Below are 25,260 nucleotides of genomic sequence, written 5' to 3'. Positions count from 1 at the left end.
AATGACAGCTCATTGCTGACATGTCCATGGATGTGTAGCATTCCTCTAGTGTCATCCATAGTCTTATAGCAGTCATCAAGCATGGTCCTTTTTATCTCTGATTATGACAAACCTGCACAACCATCATTATGTATTGCCCTGTTCTGGCCTGCAGACAGGTGTATATATATGCAGACTGGAAATGCATAGCACTATTCTTACTTATTTTATGCTATATTCTAAGGCAGCACCTTGCTCTGAGCACCAGAAATAACAGGCACAGCAAGATTTTCCAGGAATTTAGAGCAAGGCGGGAACAGTAGGATCCCCAGCAGCCCAAACTTTATTTAACATCAAGTGTTCAAGAGTGAACTTTTACGGTCCCCACTAAGGGAATGGCTTCCAGCTACACAGCAAAGCTACCATGGTAGACCCTAGACTTCCTGGCTGTTTGAGAAGCAGGAGAGAACAGTCTGGTAGTGATGCCTGCATTAACAGGTCAGAATCCCAAGCTGCAGAACACACCAGAACTGCCACAAGGATCCTGTATGCAATTCATGATCAGCAGGAGCATCTTTAGTATGCACTCCATCAAGCTGCACCTTCAGGGGGTGTTAAGCCACATGCTGTGTCAACAGTGCTTCAAGAGAGCATCTAGAGCCCTTAAAGTCCCAGTTAGACGAGTCAGAGACCAGAAAAATGTCCTCCAAAATACCAACACACTACTCTGTGCTGGGTCAACTTTTTTTTTAACACAGTTCTTGTGGGAAATAAAGCCAGCAGTTTACCACCTTATTCTATTTAGTTTATAACTGTTTGCTCTGTTGCCTGCTAATAACTTCAGGTGTTCACTTCACTGTCTGGAGAATAATGAAACGCCCTAAACATAGCTTCAGAGTGTTTCCTTCTCCAAATCCTAAACACAGCCTCACTGCAGCAATATTTAATTAGGGTTAGATTTAAATCTAGCACTAAAGGCTCCAGTTTCACAAGGCACCTTACTTTGGTCTTCAATATTTGTCTTACTACCCAGTCTTTCCTCTCCTCTTTGGGCAATCTTTAACCAATGAGGAGTACTTTAAAAATAAGGTTTTTCATTGTAGCTACACAAAGCACGTAACAACGAGTTACTGACAAACTAAAACTAAGTGTAATGCCACAAATAAGAATTTCATGGGTCAGACAACCTTATTAATTTACATATCTAAACTTTGCTTACCCCTTCTTCACTCTTGCAAAGTCAAATGCCATTTGTCTGTAGGAAAATGCTTTTTCATTCAAATATCTACTATAACGCCTTATAAACGTGGACATGTCATAACCTGCAAAAAAAAAAATTCACATTTTACATTTCATTTTCATGCTTTTTCAGAAGTTCTTTAGTAAACGACAAGATACAGCCAACAGACCCCAAGATTAAGTGATTTGTCTTATACTGTGCAATTTCACATACAGAACAGGTATCACAAGACATCTTCAAGCTTCTGAAGAAAAATCAGTAGTGGTACACCAAAACAATCTACCACTGTTCTGTTTCCAACAGATTCATACAATACACCAGTAGCATGGTTCCAGGGGAAACCTGCTAGAGGCCCCCACATAGTTATGGGGTAACATTACTTGGTGGCCAAAAAGTTACCTTTCTATTAACAGGGGGAAAATACCAATTTAACAAAAAGGTTTTACTGAACTTGAACTTGGTACATGACTTCCAGGACAAAACTCAAGTTCAACTTAAACACTCTTGATGTTTCATGTATGTTAGCCACTTTGACTCTTACATGGACCTTCAAACCCCCCCTGACTTGGTGTACCAGAACAAAGAAATCAGGATGACATTCACAGAGATTACTGCCTTCCTTGATCTGTTACACCAGAAACATTCAAGGCACTTAATACTGTACAAGGGGCCTCAAACTTCAGTGACTTTCAAGCCTATGACACCTGAGCAGTTAGTATTACAGCCTATCCTCTAAGTCACAGAAATGTGTGCAGAAGGCAAGTCATCTTCCTCTTCAATTTAGGCCCCTTTTTGCTACCTTTCTAACAATCCACACCCCTCAGTTTAGTCACTGACTATATTTTCCTTTAATATCTCCCATCATTAAGTACCCCTGCCAACTCAAGCATAACACTACCAAATCTGATGTCTCATTATCTATGCTACACTGTGCATTATCTATGAAATGGAAATCTAAGTTTTAAGAAAGCAGTGAAGAGCACAAATGAATGCATTTAACAGAATTAATTGCTGCCAAACACCAGTGTCTTTGAGCATATACATATATATATATATATATATACACACACACACATATATCATGTTTAGCTTAGATGAGCACACTCAGTATTTGTTTAGCTTTGTTCTTTCTGTTACCATATCTAAAAGATGCTAAAGTTGTTTTTGGTGTCACATGTCTACATCAAGAGATGAAATAATGTGGCATTGCTTTGAATCTGCCCATTATTGTAGCATGTCTGTAGTCTGCATACAATTTACAAATATTCTCTGACAGCTGAAGAATTATATTTTCCCTTTTTTCTGGTAGAGCTACCATGAAACAAGCTTTTCTTCTGTTAATTGGGGGCACAGGAAAATTCTCTAATAATTCCAGAGGGAAAAGTAGAAAAGCAGGCTTTGTAAGATTCAGTGGGAAAGAGTCCCTAATTTCTGCCTAGACTTTCTAAATTCATTACTCAAATCAAATCAAAACCAACTAGTTCTTCTGGTGCCAATAGCCCTACCATTAAGAAGTTACAGATCATGCCTAAAAAGCACAGTGTCCCCAAGCAACCAAATTACTATTTAAGACTGAGTAAAACCCAAAAAACCAAATGGAAAGTTATCAATTTCAACTTTTAACACCCATAGGAGTTAAGGAGATAGCTGACCCAGCCCAGATTTCAACCAGCACTTAAAGCATTTGTACAGTTTCACCTTTGGAGTAAAAATATTGCAGGAAACCAGAAATATTGTTCTGAAGTTTTTCAGCAGTCCATTTGTGCTCCTGTATTTATTAGGTACTCATAAAAAGGCTTCAGTAGCATATTTTTGTCTTATTTATATTTTATGAATTAAGGAGAAAATTAACAATAGTATCTTATTTAAAAATCTTGTTAAGATTATATACATGAGTTGGCTTACCATGAGATCCACTTTTGTCCAGAAAATTGCTGAGATTGAACAATGTGTTTCTAGATGCCAGGTACTGAATAAATCTCTGAAACACAAAGTTATTTTTCTTATCACACGCTGTATCTGAAGGCTTTGTACCTTCTACCAGCAAGATTACCAAGTCTACTTTCAGCATACATCATGAAAAAACTGATTTTTGTCTCAGCCTGCAACACCTTCCCCAAAACGTTCTGTTCATTCAGATTAACTACTTTTAGTCAGAATCTCTAGTAAATATTCTACTGTATAGATAAAAAATATATTATGTGCAAAACACAAAATATATTGCAAGAAGAGCAATAAAAAAAATGTTAAATTCTCAGGGATTTGAGGGAGCTCAAGGTTTATCTGCTAACAAAGAACATATCCAGGCTAGTCCCAGTCTTCTCAATCCAGAAGCCCTCAGTTTCAGCCAAGCTGAGGGCCTGTTTTAATAACAAGCAAAGCCCCTCATCAAACACAGGGACTTACAGCCTGAAACAGTTAGAGAAATCAGATGAGAACACTGACCAAAACTTGGAATGGGAAAATAGGAGTAAGAATTTACACTGTGAGAAGTTCATTGCATGAAAATACTTTATATACAGGCAAGGGAAGAATTGTTACACAGTCATACTGAAGTTCTCTAAATGTGCTGTCTTTGTATGCACACATACCTGTCCATACAGGTCAATAAAAAGCAAGGATAAGGATAACTTGATCTAAAAGGCTATCAAGCCAAATTTACAGCTCTAGGAAGATTTTAACACCTGTGCAGAGAAGGCAACTATTTGGATGGCAGTTTACACATGCCAAAACATCACATTTGACCTTAGTCAAAAATTCTCAGGTAGTATTTGATCCTGTGTGGCTGTTTTTACATTCAGTGCATAAATTGTCAGCCTCTTGGCACAGGCTGCATCTTGTTCTTATGTTACGGTTTTGTAAATGGAAAGACAGATAAGAGTCCAACTCTGCTGCTAACAGTAAGTTTTCTCTTCACCAAGAATCATTCTTGCCCTTCGTTCTCAGGTCATTTCTGGTTCAGACAAGATACCTCTGCACTACTAACACTTTTGGCTTGGAGTGTGTTCAGTGCCAACTCAGTGGCCTTGAGGGAGCTGCTGACACTTACCTCATTGCCATGGACCATTAGGTGGTGTGTGGTGACTAAGGCTTTGAATACGACCACCCAGCTACTATTCGTTGCTCGCTCAAAAAGCGTATCGGCCATCTGAGGGATGTTCACGTTTGTTTCATTGGTTGCTTGGATCAAGTCTGTAAGAGAGACAAAAGGTAGGTGTTAGGTGCTACAAGTGTGATAAAAAGTTTGCAGCGTGGGCAAGTTCTCAGACCACCAGGCTGCAGGCCGTGGTTGTGACAAACAGGAAGTTCAGTGCTTACATTCCATATTCAAAAAAAAGAAACCAAAACAACAACAACAACAAAAAACCCAAACTGAGATTATACCAGTACATGCTGATAGCAACAGTGGTCTTAGTCTTTCAACAACAACAGTCTTCCAAGCTATGACCAAACATTTCTCCATCTTTATCCCAGATGAAGTTAGGGTGCACAACATCTTGTGACTTTACTGCTCGCAGGATTTTGAGTTAATTGTCACAGATCATTACCTCTGGGTTAGAGAAATAAGCACGACTGAATTCTTCAATTACAGGTAACATGTCAAGCACACTGAACCCAGTCACATCAGCAAAAAGAGGCATCGCCAGAAACAGATACTCTGTCATCCCAGAGGTTGCTTTAATCAGCAAGCTCCAGCACACCTCCTAGAGCTTCTACAGACCCAGAAAGCAGAAAAGTGCATTAAGACCTCCTCAAGAGCAAGAAAGAACACAAGGAATGACATTAGTTTATACTGAAGCAACTACACCTAACACAGAAGAAATAAGACATTAGATTGTCTCAGGGAAAAATGATAGCATATATCTTGGTGTCCTGTACATTAAGAATATGTAAACTGGCACAGAAGAGTGCATGAAATTAAGGTAAGCAGTAAATCACAAACAGTGGGGCAGCAAGTTTTCCACTCTCCTCTATATTCCACAGGATCTGTGATTTACTACATTCCCTGTTACCTACCGACTCCAGTTAGGCAGCCAGCAATTACCTTCCACAAGCTATCACCTATTTTTGAGACACAGCTGGAAACTGCACACTGCAACTGCATGCCCAAAACCTCTGTGATGCCAGACACAGCCCTAGCAAGACTCAAGGAGACAACTTCGTGCAACACAAAGAGCACAAAAAACAGATCTAACTGTAGGGCCGAGGCTTAAAACTGGAAGAGCTAAGCAAAAAAGTTTAAAAGTTTAACTACTAGACTAAGCATTATCTGAAATTAAAATACTCATCTTTTACTTTCCCTCAGAGGAATCATTGTTAATAATTTCTTCCCTATCTCTACAGTAGAAATTTTCCTCCAACTGTTCAAGTCACTCAGTCATGACAGATATTCTACCTCAAAAGCAGACAGGATATTTTGTGACTGCTCCTGGGACACCTAAACTATCTGAGTCTATAGGACTCCAATTCACTTGGCAAACTTCCTTTCCCTCCCCTACATAATCCCAAGCAATGGAGAGCATAAATGTTGCCAAGAGTGGAAGGTCAAGGCTCAGAATTCACCTACTGATTCTGCCTTTGCAGGACAGAAAAAGTCCAGAGGACAAATCTGTCTAAATAGATCAGTGAGTCACATCAGCAACTGAGACCCACCTGGTGTGCACAGAAATCCACGATGCTGTACCAGGAGCATTCAAAAGTTCAGGGTTTTTTTGTTTGGTTGGTTGGTTGGTTGGTGTCTTTTTTAAATTCCTGGCATGTAATCTGTATGTGTTTTTTACCTTCTATTACAAAGACTTTGTTTATTTAAGATCCAAGAGATCTCTAGCTCAGAGTCACAAGCTTGGGAAAACCATACTGCTTGCCTGCATACAAAATTGTCTATTGTATGGGCATAAAAGCTGCAAGTTGTCCTCAGTTTCAGAGCAGGGGAATGATTTTCTGGGATGATACAGGAGACAAAAATTATGTGATCCATTTGCCAAGTTTGAATTGAAAATGTATGTTGTCATGGCATTTTGTTGTCTTGGTTATGGAAGATGGAAGTTTTTTGCAGAACACCTCCTGAAATGTGTTTACTGCTCTAATCTCAGTAATACTACCCTTGAAGGAGGCAGTTCTGCAGACAAAGTATTATAATAGCAAAGCCATGCTATTGAATGACAGCAGTTCAAGATCACAGAGCTCCAAGAATTCTCCTTGATCCAAACAGACCAATGATCTTTTATTCTGTACTGCTGATTAATGCATTACAGATGACAGTGGTTTGTAAAAGCCTAGAAGCAAGTCACAAGTGGCTTACTCACTGTTTACCCCTCTCTGAGATTTTACTGCAGGTGACAACATTTGTCTTATTCATATAAGGAAATGCATCAAATTTGTCAGCTTTCAGTCTTGGGCTTCAGTATGTAGATTTCTGTGAAAGAGTGATGCTATAAATTGTATAAATTGTGTACTGGTGCACTTTAGATAGTGAAACCCCAGAGCAGCCCATCCACAGAAATGCTGGCAATGGAGACAACAAGGCACTGCTACATGATGCCACAGCACTGCTTCTGAAGTCACTCAGTCATTTCTGCCTCCTCTCCAAACTGCTGCAGGGTACAGCATCTCAGTCTGCAGCTCGGAATGTTTTAGGACATGAGTAATTATAGTGTGCAAAATAGAGAGGCATGATTAAAATTAAGTCTACTACTTTCAGTGCACAGAAAAGAATTAAACCAAGCATGAAGATGTCACTTGTCATCTGAGGCCAGAAAAATGAGATTGGGGGTGGGGGAATAATTCTTGCAGAGCTGTTTCCTATTTAGTCACACCACAAAGATAAGGTATTCAAATTTCCTGGGTTTCTTTTCCTAGTATCACAGAGTCTCAGCTTAACCAGCAACCATCAGCATCTGGAATGAAGCACCAGCACAGCTAACTTTACAAAACTGAGCAGCAGAGTTTGGTGGCAAAGCTAAATTTTAAAATAAGAGTTGGAAAAATTAATTTTTCTTTAATGTGGTACGGAAGAACAGATACAAGGAAAAATAAATCATATGCAGGAAAAAAATCTAGAAACCACATTTTCAAAATAGACAGATTCAGACATTTGCTGGGTGGACAAGAGACAATAAAGATTAGTCTTCCAAGGAAGTCACAGGTACGTTTGCTAATACAAAATAGGTAATTTTAAGAAGTAACAGATGAAGAACAACCCAACAGAAAACATATGAAGCAATCCTGCAAAGTTGATTCCATTTGGGGCACACACAAGTAGAGTAAACAAGGATTAAAGGTACCTTCCTGAAGAAGCTCCTGCTACTGCAGGCATCCAGTACCCTGAGAGCTAATCCCCAAACCCAGACACCAAACCCAAACACAAACTACAAGCACAGTCAGAGATCAGAATTGTACTGCAGCAGCAGCAAGTGCTTCTACCACAAATTTCACAGAAGTGAACTAATTGGAAAATGAAGACCTATATATGCTTTATTTGAACCCATTTGTTTACTGTGGGACTAAATCACAACTGCCAAATCACAATCTGTGATTTCTCCTACTTCCTCTCTTCACATTTTGATAGTTGCTATTTTAAAGACTTCTCCAATTAGAGATTTTTTTTAAAAAATATAATTTTATTTCAATATACTTTTTCTAGTTAAGCTTTGAGATGGAAAATCAATGCAGTAGAAGAAATAAATGGTTATCAATTCTCTGACACCATAACATAAATCTAAACCACAGTCTTTAAGCTCTTGGACAGGCCAATTTTTTCACCCTAACTTAAGACAACTGCAACTTAATTATACTCTAGGTTTGCTTCTCTTCCCTAATTAACACCTCCATTAATAAAAAGGCAAACCTGCCAAAGAGAGCAAGAATGGTAAAGGGTTCAAAGGGTGGGACTAGCTTTAGTGTTTGTTAAGTTCATAAGGTAAAAAAGGGAACAGTAAGAATGCTTCAAAGGTTTCAGAATTTCAGATTCTGTCTCATTAAAAACTAGTTTCTAGTTCTTCTTTTTTTTCTTAATGAGAGAGATCATACAATACTTTAAAGAAACTCTTTACCTTTACTTTTCCAGATGGTATTCTGAATCTGGGCAGGGTTTTTTTCCTGTTTTGCTTTGGCCCTCCTGCCCCACCCCCTCCCCCCAAAATTCTCTAATAAGCAGACCTGGGATTTCCCAGTTCATGATTAATTATTCACAATTTACATTTCAGTATGCAGAGAAACAGCAGCAGAGCAAAGACCTCTCTGATCAGAGAAATATCAGTGCCAACTTAAGAGCAGCTGTCATTCCAGACTGAATTAACACACAAGCTGCCTCAGCATCTGAGCTGTGTCATACATTCAGTTCCTAAACTTTGCCAAATCTCTCCAGCAGTAACCTCCTTACAGCCCTTCCTCACTACTACTCAAATGCTACAATAGTCTTCAGGAGGTTTTTTCCTCACGTATAAGTATTTAAATAATGCCTTGAACCTATTGAAAAGGAAACACAGGATTGTTCCAAATCCAAGCTAGTCAAGAACATAAAGAAGCAGCTCAGAGTAAGAGTTTACAAGCATCAACTAAGAAAATTAAGTAGGCAAGTAGGAGCAGAGTCCTTCCCCTGCAAGACAGAACTGTATTAGGAAGCTACTGGAGCACTGTGCTAACCAATGCAAGAGCTGAACTTCCCCGTCTACAGAAACCTGACCACAAAGCAGTATCAGAAAGCAGAACAAACTTACCAGTTTCTGCTTCTGCAACAATTGCTCATAAGAAAGAACATCAGCTAATTTGAATATTGTTGTCTTTTTATCAGGCAGCTGAATGGAAAAAGAGTTTGGAATTCATTTCTGAGGTTATAATTTGTTACTTTTTCTTTTCACTTCCAGCTTGCCCTGTCTATACAAACACACATCTTGATCTAGCTTGTAACAATGATCCCAAGAGCAGTGCATGTTTCTCCTCCTTCCTCCCCAAAAGTCTTCCTCAAGGGTTGCTCTATCTCACCTTGATGCCAGCAAGCCTACCTTATATCAAAGTCCAGCAACTTTCAGATAGTGCCTTGGAACTTCCATGCCTATGCCAACTCAGCAAACCTAAAGACAATCTTCCACTGAGCATGTGCTCTCCAGGTACTTTACACTCCCAATAGTGCTGCTGTAGCTCTTGGGAGTGCTACCTCCTCTCTCCAGCCTTACTTCAAATACCTCCTACTTCCAAAATAAATCTCAGACTCTCGTGAGGACAAATACTTGCTGCAGATCCTGAAGTTTGAGAGGTCACAACAATCAGTCTTTGAACCACACAACAGCACCCCAGACCAAGACAAGCTTTTATATGGTATTTCTTCCTCTCTGCCTACTCACAGGCATATTGTACTACCCAAAATATTAAGTGTTTTGCAGAACCTACCAATCACATGAAGGGTCTGCAGAGAGACACGGTAAATGACTGCATACTAGCAAATTTCTCTTGAAGTAGCCTCCAATTTCTCAACCTGAGATTTTAATTAGTCTTAGATTTTAATTAATCTTAATACCTCACTTCTCGTTTTTAAATACAACAGTGCACCACCTCCTATATTATCAAATACCTCTTTTGAAACAGAGTGAAAAATCTACTGCCCATACCCACTGCTGGATTTTATTCTGACATACTTCCATATGGTTTGCACCCCTCCTTAACCAACATATCAAGGCAAGATATTTGGCTTTAAGTCATCTGCAAAAATCACCCCAGCTCATTAGCAGTGTTACATCAGTTATGTTGCACTTAATTATTTATATGTATGGCTTTTCCTCCTGAGAGGTTCAGGTTCAGCTCTCTTGGAAACAGGAAATAAAAGCCAACCATCAGATGGTCTTCTACTGGATCTAAAAGCATGCAACTACAGCAGCTGTCTCTCTAAGTATTAATGATGGGGGGGGAAATGTGATTACACTGTGGTAAAAAAAAAACTCTAATCTTGCTTTAAGCAGTTCCTTCAAGTTTCATGAACTATGAATATTTTTTACATAAAAGTTCCCAGAACTAAGAGCTCTGCCTCTGTGCACTGGGCAGAACAGTGTGCACTCCCTTCAATGTTTACTTTGCAGTTCTGTCAAGGAGAGCAGTAGAACTGACATTCAGGCCAGCTGCAGAAGCTCAGACTCCTGTGAGGACAAATACTTAGAACACAACTTCAACACAAAGGACAAATACTTCAACACAATGAAGTGTTAAGAAGCAGTCATTGAGGTTTCAAGTATAGTCTTTAAGACTGCAAATTAATTAGTGATTAATATATGTTATAGATATTAATATAAAATATATATTATTTTATGAACAAAGTCTGAGACCTTGCTGACACCCATGATGCAACCAGTTCAGAAGAATAAAAGTTTCATCTTTAGTCAGGAATTACATACCTAGAATAACAGAAGATAGGCTACACAAGCATTCTAGTAGAAACATACTATGGAAAGCACCTTTTTAGCCTCACACATACAAAGCCAGAACACCAAAAAAAGGGGGGAAGGCCCCATGGTCCAAGAATTCTGCCTGCTTTCTTCTCCACTACAGCTACCACAGCTTTTTAAAGCATCTTCACTATAGGAAAAGTATTAGTTATCAAGCTTGGAATCTTCTCCCTGTCCAAAGTCGTAAGAAGCTCAGTCTTGAACCTCGTTTGTACAGAATTCACTCACTTTGAATGTCAAAGAATCCATCTCAGGCAATGATACAAGTTCAGCAAAGTAGAAGAAAGATGAGAAATCACAGCTTTAATGATCTTTTCCTCTCACCCACAGAATTCACTTCCAACCATCTTTCCACACAAATTCTGCTCCACAACTAGCTCAACAGAAACATGCATTTTTCTGCTCAAATACAAGAATTAAGCATTTCTGCTTAACTAGATATGAAACACTACATAATGCTGGAGCTAAATGTGCCACTTCTCTCTTTTATTAATCTACTGGAAGTAAGAGCTGAGTCACAAATCATTATTGCAGTGCCTTTTTTTGCATAGATCTTCATAGTTTAAGATATGAAAAAATCCATTTGCACTTGGTGGACACCAACCAATGGTTGTAAGATTAAAATATAACAGCAGTTGTCTTGAAGAAATGCTATTCCCCATCCAATTGTAATATGGCTTCTTAAATGCCAAACTCTAAGGGAAGAAGAGGCATGGAAAAAGCCCTGCTAATGTTATAAATAGGTTTTGACCAATAACTTTGCATGAAAAGGAACTTTTATCCCGCATGGCAAATCTCAGACCTCATTCTACAAGACATTTCCTTCAGCACTTCCAATCTGGAAGCCTTAACCAAAATAAGCATTAATTTAGAGACAAAACTGGAACCACCAGCCAATCTTCTGCCGAGCCTTCAAAGCACTTATTCAATTTCCTCTAAGGGAATTGTTCTCTCCATCCATGCAAGCATTAAAGTGACAGTTCCCTTGCATCTTGGCTCTTGCTGCAAACAACAAAGCAATTTTAAAGGCATTATGGAGTTGCAAGATTATTGCTTAGAAGGGTAACAGTCAATAAAGTCTACTTAAATTACTATTGTCAATTGCCTGTTGACATTAGGCACATTCACAGCCTGATACCAGAATTCCAGCTGTGGCCTGTGATTATCTTTTCAATGTAAGTGACCAACCCCTAACATTACCTGTTGGCTGTATCAATTCATAACTATTGTCACTTGGGAGCTCACTGGAATATCAGCAACAGGATCAACCGCAGCTTTTAGGCAGAGAGTACAGCTACACCAGACACACAAGGATTTCACATTTGCCACAACAGCACTGGGCCATTTCCTGTAATCTCTGCACTACAGCAATTTCTAATCCTAATCAGCCTTTACATGCTGGGCTGATTTTACACTCCAAAAACATCTGGCAGAAAGTGGTAATCAGCTGAGGCATGGTACCTGAGCTCTTTCAGTTGCCATGCTGCAGTCTGAGAAGAATTCTATCCCCAAATTATCCCCTTTCCTCAGAAAACCATCTGTTTTTAATAAACTTGTAGAAGTGAAACTATCACTACACTATCAACTCTGCCCAGAACAGCAATTTGCAATCCACTAAAAAACTGAATGAGACTGAAAATATATTGCAAGAAGCCCGTTCCAGCTGCCTGTTCCAGCTCCAGTACTTAGCTGTTATATTTTGGGAATAAAAACAAAACAAAACAAAACAAAAAAAAAAAAAAAAAAAAATTGAGTGGGGATGAGACAACGTGCAAACAACTTCAGTGACATCGTAATTAGCTACAGGCTTTGTGCTAGAAAGAGATCAGTTGACCAGGCAGCCTCAGAAGCTGTCACATCTGACTCAATATCCAGACCATGGTCCATGCTTTTACTACTCCCTCAGCAGGATTATTCTGAGTCCAGTTTTTTCATCAGTGGATGCCCCATAAGGACACAACCAGAAATTTTTAACAAGAAATGAAATGCCCACAACCATGCAGGCAGCCCTGTTGAAAACATGAACATACCTGTAGGAAAAAGAAACCAAGAGTAAGGCAAAGCTCTTCACAAGCCAGTGCAACAGTATGACGTCCTGGAAGCACATTGAAGCAGCTCCAACCAAGCAGCAAGTACTTTCTAACGTGGCTGCTACCATTTCAATCCATTTTCTTGTATCTGTGTATCTACCATAAAGCAGAAGAGTTCATAAAACCAGATGGCTGCCTCGTATGTGATTGCCGTGCCTTGTCCTTTTAACAAAATGACAGGCACAGCTTTACCCTCTCCTTGCTAAGAAAAACAAAACCAAACAAAAGGTAAAATATTAAACTGCTCAATTCCTTTGTACTGCATTAGTTAAACAATATTCCTTTTCTTCTGCCACACAGACAGGTGAGTTAAAATCTCAAAAATCTTGAAAACACTGAAGTCTACTTCAAATAGACTTGACTCTTCAACATGATCTGGTAGCCTTTCACATACTGCAGATTTCTTGATGTTGCAAAAAACCCCAAATGTTAAATTCAATGGAACATCCACCTGAGAGATAGAAGATGCAGTAAGGACTACTAACATTAAAAAAACACCTGACAGTAGTAAGTTGCCATCAACAGTTTGAAGTCACCAATGCCTCTGGATGATGCATTTGCCACTGGCAGTAGAAGTCTCCTATCAAGCTACTGAGGAGTGAGGAACTTGGAATCCATCACACAGGCTCATATCCAGGCAGCTAAGCTTTGTGCAGAGTCAGATCTCTATACTGGAACACCCAGAAGTGTCAATTTAACTCTTTAGCATGATATGGAGCATGATATTTGAAAGGTCTCATAATACTGTCTAAGCAATTTCCAGCTTTCTGATGAACAAGAAGCAGCTCTTTAAACTCACGTATTACAAACACAGCAAACCTTGCTTGTTTACACTCTTGCCATTCACGACCAACGAAGCAATCTGAAGTTTAAATCAACTTCTCAAAAACAGAAAAACTCTAATGCAGAGTCTTTCATAGTCATTTCATGGAATGAAAGATCAGATCTGAAAGTTGGAGGTAAGGCTCACATACGAAAATACCATTGTTTCATTTGCCAGCAACAGAACATCACTCCTAATAAAATGTACATGTTTTCAAAACACTGGCACACTAAATATGGTGAGTTGCTTCTGGCTTGCTGTCCCTTAGAATGTATATTCTCCTATAAATACATTTAGATGAAGCTATAAAACTTAGATTAGGAGCTACAAGCACAATAAACATACTCTGGATTCCAGAGCCACACAACAGGATCCAAACCCAGGTCTCCATTTGGAAAGGTTGGATTTGAAAACTCCAGAGCTGCTAAAAGACAGATGCAATGATAAGATAAAGTTTTAATCTATATTTGACCTTTATGCATATAATGAGAAACAGCAGCCTTCAGAGGCAGGACACAGGCCAGCTGGCTTGCCCCCTTCATACAAGCCCTACACTGCCTGAAGCAAGCAGTGGAAGGAAGAGTCCTGTGAAAAGCAGTCTGAACTCCCCCAAAGTGCATCTAGGTCGTCTCCCCAGTGATGTTGGAGACGTGCCCCTCACAGGGCCGTCCTGCACTGAGGCAGGATCTCCCACCACTGCCTTACTCTGAGGACCTTCCCCTACACTGGAAAACCTGGATACATTTAAACAATGTGGGCGACAAGTCAGCATCTTTTATTCATGCTTCAAGCAGTCATGTCTTTCTCTCACTTCTGTGGAGGACCATTTTAGAACATTCTGTAAAGTATCAGAGTGATTTAAGATATATAACAGTACTGTGCCAGAGGCACCAGGAGCCTGCCAGGCTCTGCAGGCTAACCCCTGACCATCTGCTATGGAAGCACCTGCTGCCATCATGTCATCTGCTCTCGTGCAAAGCCAAGAGTCACTTTGAAGCGATGCACTGTACTGTCAGCAGTCAAGCCACAGCCTTGTATCACTTCTTAGGACAGAAAAGTTTAAGACACTTTCTTGAAAAGACATGTCCTTTAAGTGCATGGTAGAACAATCTTAGCTCAAGTGGACACCAAACTCTCCAATCTACCTTTACCAGTGTTTTGCATCCCAGCCATACCCTAGTCTCCTAAACACTCAAAAACAATGAGCAAAGAAGGCTGTTTTCTTTTTTATTCCTTCTTTGAGTCAGTAAAGCAACCTTGTCAAAGCATATGGCTCAACTGTTTTGTCAGAACTCTGCGGCCCAATTGCAACACCGAAGTGTTTGTAAAAAGCCAATTTGCTTTTTACCTGTGGTAATTTTGCTTATTGGCTTACAACCAAAAGGAGTTGATTGCCACAAGTCAGACTCAAGCTGCAGACACATCCTGAGAGGAAGGGTTTGGTGGTCCTCAAGTATGATCATGTCTATCTACTCACAAAATCCCCTCTACAAAAAACATCATAACACATTTGAGTTTTATCAATAGCTAGTAAAAAACAGACTCTAGGAAAGGCAACTGACTGACATACTGCCTCTGCTCAGATGGCCAGAGTAAAAATTACATAAAGACACAACATTAGCATAACATCAGGGCCTTTTAGCATCCAATCCCTTTCATTAAACTAAGTTAAGATGCAGATATAATCTACAACAAAGCACGAGATCACATTATCCTAGGCAGCAAAGAGACACAGAAAGGTATTTAGACTTGGCTGGTCCAGAAGTCAGTGGTAATATTGTGCACTGTCATTTCCTGTGCCTACAACTAAACCGTGATGCCCAGTGAATGCCCCATTTGCCAGAAAATACTGTTCTAGTATTTTCCACCTACATTTATTTCAAGGCTGATGTCCAACATCACTTGTGATGCTAGTGCAGATAGATAGTACACTATACTCCCTCTCTTAGTGAACTACAACTCTCAACTGCTTTAGTAAATGTGTTTCACAACCTAAAGAGAAGGCTTTACGAGCACAAACAAAATATGTTTTGTATTGATTTTCAGTATTTTCAGCCAGCTCTGAAGAAAACATGACCAAAATAGCAAGATTAAAAGCATTAAGAATGCTTTTAAGTGTCCAGCATATGGTTTGCAAGATTCCAGAAAAAGGAGACCTTACCATACTCTGCAAAGTGACAAGCTGGCCTCTGCCAAGTATTCCAATTGCCTTCCAGCAATTGCCAACATCTGGTTTATTCAGGTTAATTTAAGCCACCACCTCTCATCCAAGCAAAATTTTGGGCAGAAGGAAAATCAAGCAGCCTTGGTGAATCTGATGGGGCGGGATACTCTAATATCAGCTCACCAGTGAGGCTTCACATTGCAATCCTGCTGATACTGCTGACTCAGAGGAACAGAAGTACTGCTGCAAACCCTGCGCTACAGATCACTGCCTGCAAGGCTATCTGGAAGACTTCTTCTATCTTCTCATTTAGTCTGAGTTCAGGGCTCAGTCTTGTGCCAGATGAGCCATCCTTTTTCTTTCTATCTCCTGCAATGAGATCCAGACCCTGATTTCCTGGCTTGCTTTACTCCTTGCTTTTTTGTTTTCACAGTATTTGAAACCTCTCCCTCCAAACCAGCCAGAACACTATTACTAATCTGCATGCCGTGTGTTTAAGCTTGGAGGTGCAAGGTTTATCACTCATTGGTGAGGCTCCTGTATTTACCCAAAGCACACAACATAACTTGTCCTTTTCCACCCTTACCAGCATCCTGATCTGTGCTCCAAAAAAAGGAAAAGGGCATGGTAACTTAAGGGCACTGTTTGATACTGATTGGACCCACCTTTAGGCTATGGTAAGGCTCAGGGAAAGGATATAATGTCATCACTCCAACCCCAATTTTTCCCCATCGTCACAAGTACTGGAGCCAGCTCCTTCAGCAATACTGTATGTCCACAGCTGACTGAGGAAAGTCTATCCCTTTGTTTTCTTCAGTGCCAGGGAGTGAACTCAATGCACATGGCAAGGTTTTAGCAGCACTGGGAAATGCTGCAGCTGTGACTTCTGAGAACAGGGGTCTCTTCTAGATGTTGCAGAGCATATCTGCTCCAGCACCATGGAGTGCATCCTGTACCTCCTGCTCCACCTCTAACCTTCATGTTCTCTCTGCCATTTCTTTTTCCTGTTCTCTCTGCCATTTCTTTTTCCCACTTGCTCTGTCTGTTCCGTATTTTCTGCTTTTTCTTAAGTTCATTTTCTTTGAGGTGCCACAAACTTTGTGGATGGGCTCAGCTGTGTGTTGCAGCAGATCCACTGTGGAGCTGGCTGTGTCTGGCACAGAGCACGTCCTGGTCTCTTCTCATGGAGGCCAGCCCCGCAGCCAACACCTTGTCATGGACACCCAGCACTGGGGGAAGGTAAGCAGGGCAGGAAGAGCAAAGTAGTCTCAAGAATCTTGAGCAGCAGCAGGAAAATGCCAAAAACAGTGTGCCTCTACTACACTATTTCTTCAAAAGTGAGAGCTGTGAGAGCAGGAAATTCTCCTCTTTGGCTACCAATTTCTTAGTCCAGCAAGAATTCAAAATGCTTTATGCCCTTCAAAGTTATGCTGTCATCTACTTTTAAGTACTTCAGAGGATTCTTCACATGACAGAGACACAGAAGCATGGACTGACCATACCTACAGAGCATTTTCTTGGAGACTTCACAGAACTCCTCAGTATGTGACAGCCCTATGTAAAGCATGCACACAAGATAAAGGGTTTAAGAGTGAGGCTGGGAAATCAGACAGATGAAATCAAAACACAGAAAATCAATCAAACCTGCAGATTTTTGTCGTTGTCATTTAGAAGATGTTCAATTGTTGCCAAGATCTAAGGGAGCAACACTATGAGATTATTATGAAACATACTCAACTACTAAATAGGGGTGATTAAAACCATTATCTGGACACTGCCATCCTGACCATCTCATAAAAAGCTACTCCATTCTCAAGGTCTACAATGGAAGTCAGTACAACAGAAAAACCTGACTTGTCCCAGAATTTTGTCATCCATGACCTTGACAAAACATGTTTTAAGGATCTTGCTTACTCTTGAAAAAGACTAAGAATACCTGCCTCAGGACTAGTCAATCTTTATCAAGTTACACCGCTTACACGAAAAAAAGTTTAATATTACAGTGCCTACTCATTTTCCTGTTCCCTTATCTTCCCTCTTCCTTTTCTTAGGCATTGCACCATAAGACAACTTACACAAAGAACAGCTGAAATGCACAGGATCAAGTGATCCTGCCCATATTTCAACATTTGGATCTTAACATGAATTCAAACTTCAACCCTGATTCAAATACATTTTGAAGAATTGGCCAAGTCTTAGCTTGATTAGGGCAGCCTTCTCTTGGTATTACACATGCCTTAAAAACAGTATGGGGCTGGGGGGGAATTCGAAGTTAATATCACTTTAATACTCAAGAACAACTAATCTAAAAAGTGTTCTTACTACCTCATCTTACCCAGGACAGACATTTATTTGTACTCCTATTCAAAGGTCTGCAAATGCTGAGGACACACAAATGAAGTGTGTCCTCAATACCCTTTTGGGAAAGGACATGGTAAAAGCCCACAGAAACAGTCATTCAACAGAAAACTGATGATGAGTCCTTACACACAATAAAAGTGCTAATCCAGCATCCAATAAAGAATTAAAGACAATAACTGCTTGCTTGGATGTTTTTCTTTTCAGGTATGAGAGCAATTCAATGGGGTGACAGAGGAGTTCCCACTATAAAATCCACACCAGCTATGACCACAAAAACTAAGACACAGTATTCCAGCTGATCTTCAGTGGTAACAGTTAAACAAAGTCAGTTCTCTGACACACAGAAACTGTGACAAATTACTGCAATACAAGATACAGTGAGACATAAAAGCAATTTCATTAGTAAAATATGAAGGATTAAGCCCTGCGTGTACAGGGATTCTGTTCTTAGCAAATTTCTTGAAGGTAGTCCCACAGCTGTAGAGTCCAAGAGTCACCTGGACTGCAGAGCAATGCAGTACATCTGCACTACTCCCACTAGGAAAGGGCCACAAGTGCCAACAGTCTTGGAACGCTCCCCAGATCACTTCAACAGCAAACAACTTCTGAAATATACACATCCTAGTTAATCTCATCCTTTAACCCACTGAGTCAACAGACACTGAACTCTAGGCACTCAAGGTACTTCCAATGACCCCCAACTTTTCCGAAAAAGCAGAGACTGACATTCCCCAGGAATAAGACAGAGGTTTCTAAGGCTAACCTGTGGGACCCAGCAATATCATATTTACTGAGCCTAGGCAAAAAAGTTTAACACATTGCTTTTGGTCAACAGACATTTCTATTTCAACACTAAAGAGCAAAGTGATTCAAACTTGTTAGATCACCAGAGACTGCAGAAGAAAGGTAGAAGATGTCAGGAAAGAAGTGTCTGTACAAGCAAAATACTGACAGCAGCCCTGCAGTTCAGTTAGCACCATGAATTAAACTATAACCTTCTTTTTTAGAGCCTCTGCTTGCCAGCAACATGCAAATATGCAAAATTAGAGTTGGGATGAGAATAAGTTCCAGCAGATACACAGGTCATCTCCACAGCAACAGAAAATCAAATCCTGATATTCATCTACTTTGTTTTGACTTTTCACAAACATCTCCCAGCTCTTGATCAGGCTTCTGAGAAGGTCCTCTACCTTATGAGAATTATTTTGAAGAAGTAAGGAGACACATGTGGTCTTTTCAGAACACACACTGCAGAACTTCCTCCTGTTGCAAAGCAATTCACTCAGCAAAATAAGTCAAGGAAAATCCCAGCCATTTCTATCATTTTCACAAACAGGAACTTGTTACAACCACCTGCACATGCAACAACCTCACTGGTTTCCAATTCACTTCCCTAAATGAAAGCTTGAGGGTCTGTTTCTGAGTGAGATCCTATAAAAAGAGCTGAATTGAGATCTACCCACTTTTCCCTCATCTATCATGTGTTTTCACATTTGGCAGTCATGTTATTTCCCTTCTCCAAACGCATCTCCCTGTTGATACCATCAGAGTCATTCCCATTTGAGGCTGGAAGCAGCCTTTTACTTGGCCCACACAATTAAACCCTCGGTGAAGCCTTAACACATCTTTCAGAACAGTTCTAAGAATCAAACCCCTTTGCTGTGCACAAGTATTGCCTTCCCACTTGAATTAGCAGCTTATATATCCTTAATGTAGCCCATATGTCTCGTTCACCCACTGCAATGGCCCTTCCCACTGCATCAACACAAAGTTGCTAACTCCCCATTGTTGCTATTCTTCACAGGAATAATAATTTGTCTAAAAAACATTGATCAGCTGAGGGAGAGGAGTCCATATAATTGTGGTGATTTTTAGACAACTTTTGGATGACAACGGTTCTGTAAGACGAAAATGGTCAGAGCTCAACTGTCCCACACCATCAGAGCATCCTAGATTTACATTCCTTTTCCCACCACAGGGACTTGAGAAGCTCATTTAATGCCATCTGGCACTACTTCCAGCAGTTGTTGAAAATTCACTAGTGGGAGATCTGGAGTTCAAGAAAATGGTAAATCCTGTTAAAGAGCATAAGATAGCAACCAAATGATACTTTAGTGCGCCTTCACATGACCAGCCTGTCCAGCACTGAGAGCCCATGCCAAAAGACAGCAGTGTCTATATTACAGTCTGGATTTGAAAGCTATCACAAGTACAGAAAACCACACAAAAGTAAACACTTAGGAACTCAGCTTTTCTACACTGACATTAATTCTGTTATTTTCTCCCTTACTTACACACCACCTTTCACCTTGTCACCTATAATCTCCCTATAACCCTCTGTAACTATTATCTTCTGCAGAAAACATATGAGAATGGGCATCATTGTATCCTATCCTTAAAGGACTACTTAACCCATGTTGAATAGTTGATCTCTCAATTTAATTTACAAAGCCCAGTTGCTAAGTAGGGCAGTGGAAGAGAGGTTGTGTGACTTGACACCTGGCCTCTAAGACACCAAATAAAATTATGGGGTTCCCTAAGGACACAGAACCCCAAGGCTAATACCAGAATTACAGCTCCTCAGAAGGCATCACTCCAACCATCACTCTCTGGAACTCGAATTTTTAACCGTCTAAATCCTCCATACCTTGATATAAAACTTATTGTAAGGCATTGGAAAGTTTTACCTTTCATTCTTCACATCTTCAAATGCTACTTATCCAACTTGAAATGCACCCAGCCAATTAAACTCTGAACTGTTATTTACAGCTTGCAAAACAGAAAAGAAAAACAAAAACAAAAACAAAAAAAAGCAGGCATATGTCTTCCCAGGAAATTATAACTTCTTTTTCCTCTTTCATGTGTGACACGCAGGTAGGTAAGAAATTCTGTAGAAATCTACTGGCTTCTGTCTCCAGTACACTCACTTTCTTAAATAGTAATATTAGCACTTATATCCAAACACAAATCCTTTACTGTCCTTACTATAAGACTGGTAGATTTCTCCTACCTCACTTCAATCCTGCCTATTCCAGATAGTGCTTTTATTTATACATGTATATACACACAGAAACACAGAGACACATAGACACAGCATGCTTTCAAACACACGAGCTATGCTTTTTTTAAGCTAAAGCTTCTAGTAACAGATAAGGTCTGTGTAGGACAGTCCAGACACAGCCTAAAAAGTGTTTAAAAAAGATTAAAATTGTTGACAGCCACCAAATAACAACATAGAAGAGACATCAATAACCAAGATGATTTGTTAAAATATACAAGAAAACATGACAGAATACATCATAGCAAGACCAATTATCACTGGAGTCTAAACTTAACAGTTTAGACTCCATTGAGTCTTCAATCAATGCTGCTTACATCAGCATGTCTTGGACACATGTGCAAGAGCTGAAAGACCAGCCTACTATTTGTCACTTGAAGGGTAAGCTACAAAGTCATTAGAAGTGAAACCTGGAATTATTTTCCAGAAGTAATTCTACCCCCTTTTAACAAATACTGCATCATCAGAACTGTACTTACAAGCACCTGCACCAGCATTACTTAGTAATGGCCAGCAGCCAAGAGACTGCCTGGTATAAAACCTGCTGATCTTTACTTGAATGTACTTCTTACCATGTCCAAAAAAACCATGGGAAACCCACTTAGTTTTAGATATTAACACCTGCTGTTGATCTGCCAAGTTCAATGCTGGACAGAGACACTACTGGCAGACAAGGCCAATTAACATCACACGACCAAATTCTTTCACCATTCTACTACTTGGTGTCTCCAAGCAGGGGCTGACAGTTGAAATTGTCAGGATGAAACATGACTAGCTCATTGTTTTCCAATAAAGGTTTTGCCTCAGCCTTGCTTCGTGCCTTAATTAGCTAATGTCACTCCAGAATACTTCAAAAATCTGAGATAAAGCAGACAGCCATCTTCAATAAAACATTGATGCAAACTACTGGACAGCTCACAAAGTTGCTGTCTGATATTTGGGACCTCAGCAACAGCCCTAAAACTCTCCTAAGGTTGTCCCAATCTACAGCACGGTGTTATCCCAGTGCCTTGCCATTTAAGCATGCCATCACCCAAACATCCTCAGAAGTGGAGATGCAGTGCTGTGGAGATGGCCCCACTCATGCTGATGCGTGGCCAGCTGGGGGAATATCATTTATGTATATCTCATCCTAGCTTAATCCTGACCAAAGGAGGCAGTGGCAAGAGCGTGTCCATTTTGCCCGGTGTCTGATTCTCTCCCTTCTTTCCAAACCCCTGCTCCATAAGGCACTCTTTCCACTGTCCTTCTGGATAAAAGGCAAGGGGTCATGAGGAAAAAAAATGGCCGAAAGAGCAGTATTATGCAATAAGAGAAGAAATGCAATAATAACTCATCCTCTCCTGGAGATTTCCCATCACCCTCATGCTTTGCAAGCTGGATTAGAGCAAGCGTGACAGCCAGCCGGCTCAAAGGCCCTCTAAAGTGCCCTGCGGGCAGGCTCCTCAGCCTTCGCTGGGGAAACAAAAAGGGATGCTCACAGTCCAGGTGCTTCTTCTTGGGCCCCATCACTTCATGCGTGGTGGCTTTGCAGACGGCTCTGGCTACGGCCGATCCCGTAACGCTGTACTGAGCAGCTGCGATGCGATCTGTCAGCGTCTGACCCGACATCTTCGAACGGCGTGCTGGCTGCTGCCTGCTCTGCAGGGGCGAAAGACACGGGAGGGGAGGGGGAGATGCCGGGTCTGTGGCCGGGGGCAGGCACGGCACGGACGCGCACGGGCAGGGGCGCACGCACACGGGCACTCGCACAGCCCCGCCACACGCACAATGGTCCCTCGGGCAGCCCGGCCCCTCCCGAGGCGCGGCCCCCCCGCCCCGTTGTGTAAGCCTCTGCCTCGCTAGAAGCCGCCCGGGGCAGGAAGGAGGGTATTTTAGGCGTTGCGAGGAACAGATGAAGGGGAAATAATGACGGCAGCTGAAGGAGGCTGCACACAAATACGGTGCGAGCCGCCGGGATGGGGGGAAGGCAGCCCTCCCGCACCTGCCTCGGCAGCGCCCGACCCGCGGAGGAGCCTCCGCCGCGCCCCGGCCCCGCTGCAGCGCCCGCGCCGCCGCCTCCCCGGTGGGAGATTATGGCACCGTTGCGCCATGTTCTGCCCTCCCGGTGCCTCCCCCCCCCACCGCCACCCCCGGCCCCGACAGGGACACCCCCCCGCCACCCCCCCCGAGTCGGGAAGCGGGGCGCCGCTGGATGCGGCGGCGGCGGCGCCCAGCGCCATGCAGCATCCCGGCGCGGGGGGACAGCGGCGTGGACCGAGCGCCAGCGGCCGACCTGTCAGCGCGTCCTTCCCTCCCGTCCTCCTGCCGCCGCTCCGGGGAGGGCACTGCCGGCCCCCGCCGCGACCGCTGCCCGGCCCGGCCCGCTGGCGAGGCGCCCCGCGGCGCAGCAGCCCCCCCCCGTCCCCCCGGCCCCGGTAGCCCCAGGTGCCGGGCGGGCTGCCCCCTCCCGCCGCCGCCGCCGGGGATGCGCTGGGCGTCCACGCCCGGGAGCCGACGCTGCTATTTCCAGCCGGCGGCTTAATCCTCCCGCAGCCTAATCCCCGCGCTACTGCCGCAGCAGCGCCGCCCCCTAGCCCGGTGCAGAGGGCGGGACGGAGCGGAGCGGAGCCGAGCGGCGCTGCCGCTGCCGCCGCAGATCGGTGGCCCGGCGCAGTCAGGTGACCCCGTTCCCCCACCCGCATCCCGCTTCCCGGAGGTGGCGGCGGGCACGGCCAGAGCTGCTCCCACGCCGGGGCTGTCCCGGTGGGGATCCGCGACTCGGGAGAGCCGAAGCCACTGATGCTTCCCCGGTCTGCATCATGGTCCTGTCGCGAACGCTTAAAATAGCGCCTTGAGGGATCCCAAAACCTCACATAGACTAGATTTCTCCAGAATGTTGTTATGATCAAAAACATCTGAAATATGTCCCCAGCAGGGTTTTCTCTCTGTTATCTAAGGTGCCCTACAGGTCTTGGTTACAACCCAGCCACATTCGGGAGGATGAATTGCTACAATTTTATTGTGTAATTGAAGCCTACCGAAGTGATCCGTGGAGTATCGGGAAATGTGGAGTACATATATTACCATAAATTGGCTGAACTTAGTTTTGGAGTAAAGTGATTTAAGTGGGTGGGGTCTAAACGAAATGGCACTGGTAGCAATTACTTCGAGCTGCCGGTAGAACAAATTTCAGAAGACGATGTCAGTGCATGTTATTAATTAGCTGGAGAAAACACTACGTACAGTCAGGATTGAAGAGTTGTGCACACCAAGTGATAATTGGGTTGCATACAAAGACACACGGCACCATTTTCATTTGTTATACCAAGAGCAGAAAGCTGACAAGGGATTGTGGTCTGTGACAGTATGAAACAGCAGCTTTTTTACTACTTCATTCTTTCTTTTTTTTTTTCTTTTTTACCTAACAACACGGAGATTTTAAAATCTAGGTAGCCTGAAAGCTTGAGAATGCTGTTAAAATAATGCTCAAAAGTTCAAGGTAGCTTTTTTGTGGGAAATCTCTTTCAAAATAGCTGTAAAATGGTGCCTTGGACCGCTGAAAACAGGTTCGGATTTGGACATGGTCAGTATTGGTTAAATCTCCTTTTTTGCAGAGCAGATAGAGATTTTTGGATTGCAAGATGCTAAGCTTTTCTCAAATACAGTGTTTGATTATGGAGAGGATTTTAATTTCGAAAAAAGATGTAAAGTGTATATTGCTGTTAGCAATCAGCATTAGGGGTCTGCAAGCTTTAAATATTTCGGTAAGAGAGACTCTCATATTCCAATAGTGAGAATGTGTCCGTGCTTCTCAGCTCTGTTCCATATTGAGTAGCAAATAAATAAACCATGGAGCTGCACAGAAAGATAATACTGTGCTCTTTAGCATTACTATAGTCGACTGTTCAAGTATGGACAAATTTTAGTAATACTTAGAAATTGTTTGTTACCACAGAAATGTTACCTTCAATGCCTAGGAATTTGTCATTAATGACATGATTTAGGGCAGCTAGAAGCCTGTCCTAGCAGAGGCACACAAACAATTTTTCCTCTGTACGTCACAATCAGTTATTGGGGTCATACTCCCAATTGATTTCAGAGGAAAGAAACAGTTGGGATCTAACAATAC

General features: G+C 41.9%; 1 protein-coding gene across 14 annotated transcripts in view; it reads right to left on the bottom strand.

Moving 5' to 3' along the window:
* The window catches only part of SNAP91 (synaptosome associated protein 91), a 63,491-nt gene extending 39,958 nt beyond the window's left edge, over window positions 1–23,533 (bottom strand). For 13 of the 14 annotated variants that reach the window (XM_059842526.1, XM_059842529.1, XM_059842528.1 and 10 more), the window contains exons 1-5: window positions 23,425–23,533; window positions 22,631–22,790; window positions 4,269–4,411; window positions 3,125–3,200; window positions 1,199–1,301 (exon numbers count right to left, since the gene is read on the bottom strand). In XM_059842526.1, the coding sequence (XP_059698509.1) occupies window positions 1,199–1,301; window positions 3,125–3,200; window positions 4,269–4,411; window positions 22,631–22,760 (452 nt within the window). In that variant the 5' untranslated portion in view covers window positions 22,761–22,790; window positions 23,425–23,533. The remainder of the gene's footprint in view (window positions 1–1,198; window positions 1,302–3,124; window positions 3,201–4,268; window positions 4,412–22,630; window positions 22,791–23,424) is intronic. The other variant, XM_059842527.1, reaches the window with a different exon arrangement.
* Window positions 23,534–25,260: the final 1,727 nt, after the last annotated feature.

This window comes from Haemorhous mexicanus, chromosome 3 (genome assembly GCF_027477595.1).
Source record: "Haemorhous mexicanus isolate bHaeMex1 chromosome 3, bHaeMex1.pri, whole genome shotgun sequence".
In the NCBI taxonomy this organism is placed as follows: domain Eukaryota; kingdom Metazoa; phylum Chordata; class Aves; order Passeriformes; family Fringillidae; genus Haemorhous; species Haemorhous mexicanus.
The sequence above is the reverse complement of the archived record's forward strand: the minus strand, read 5'-3'. Positions and strand labels throughout refer to the sequence as shown.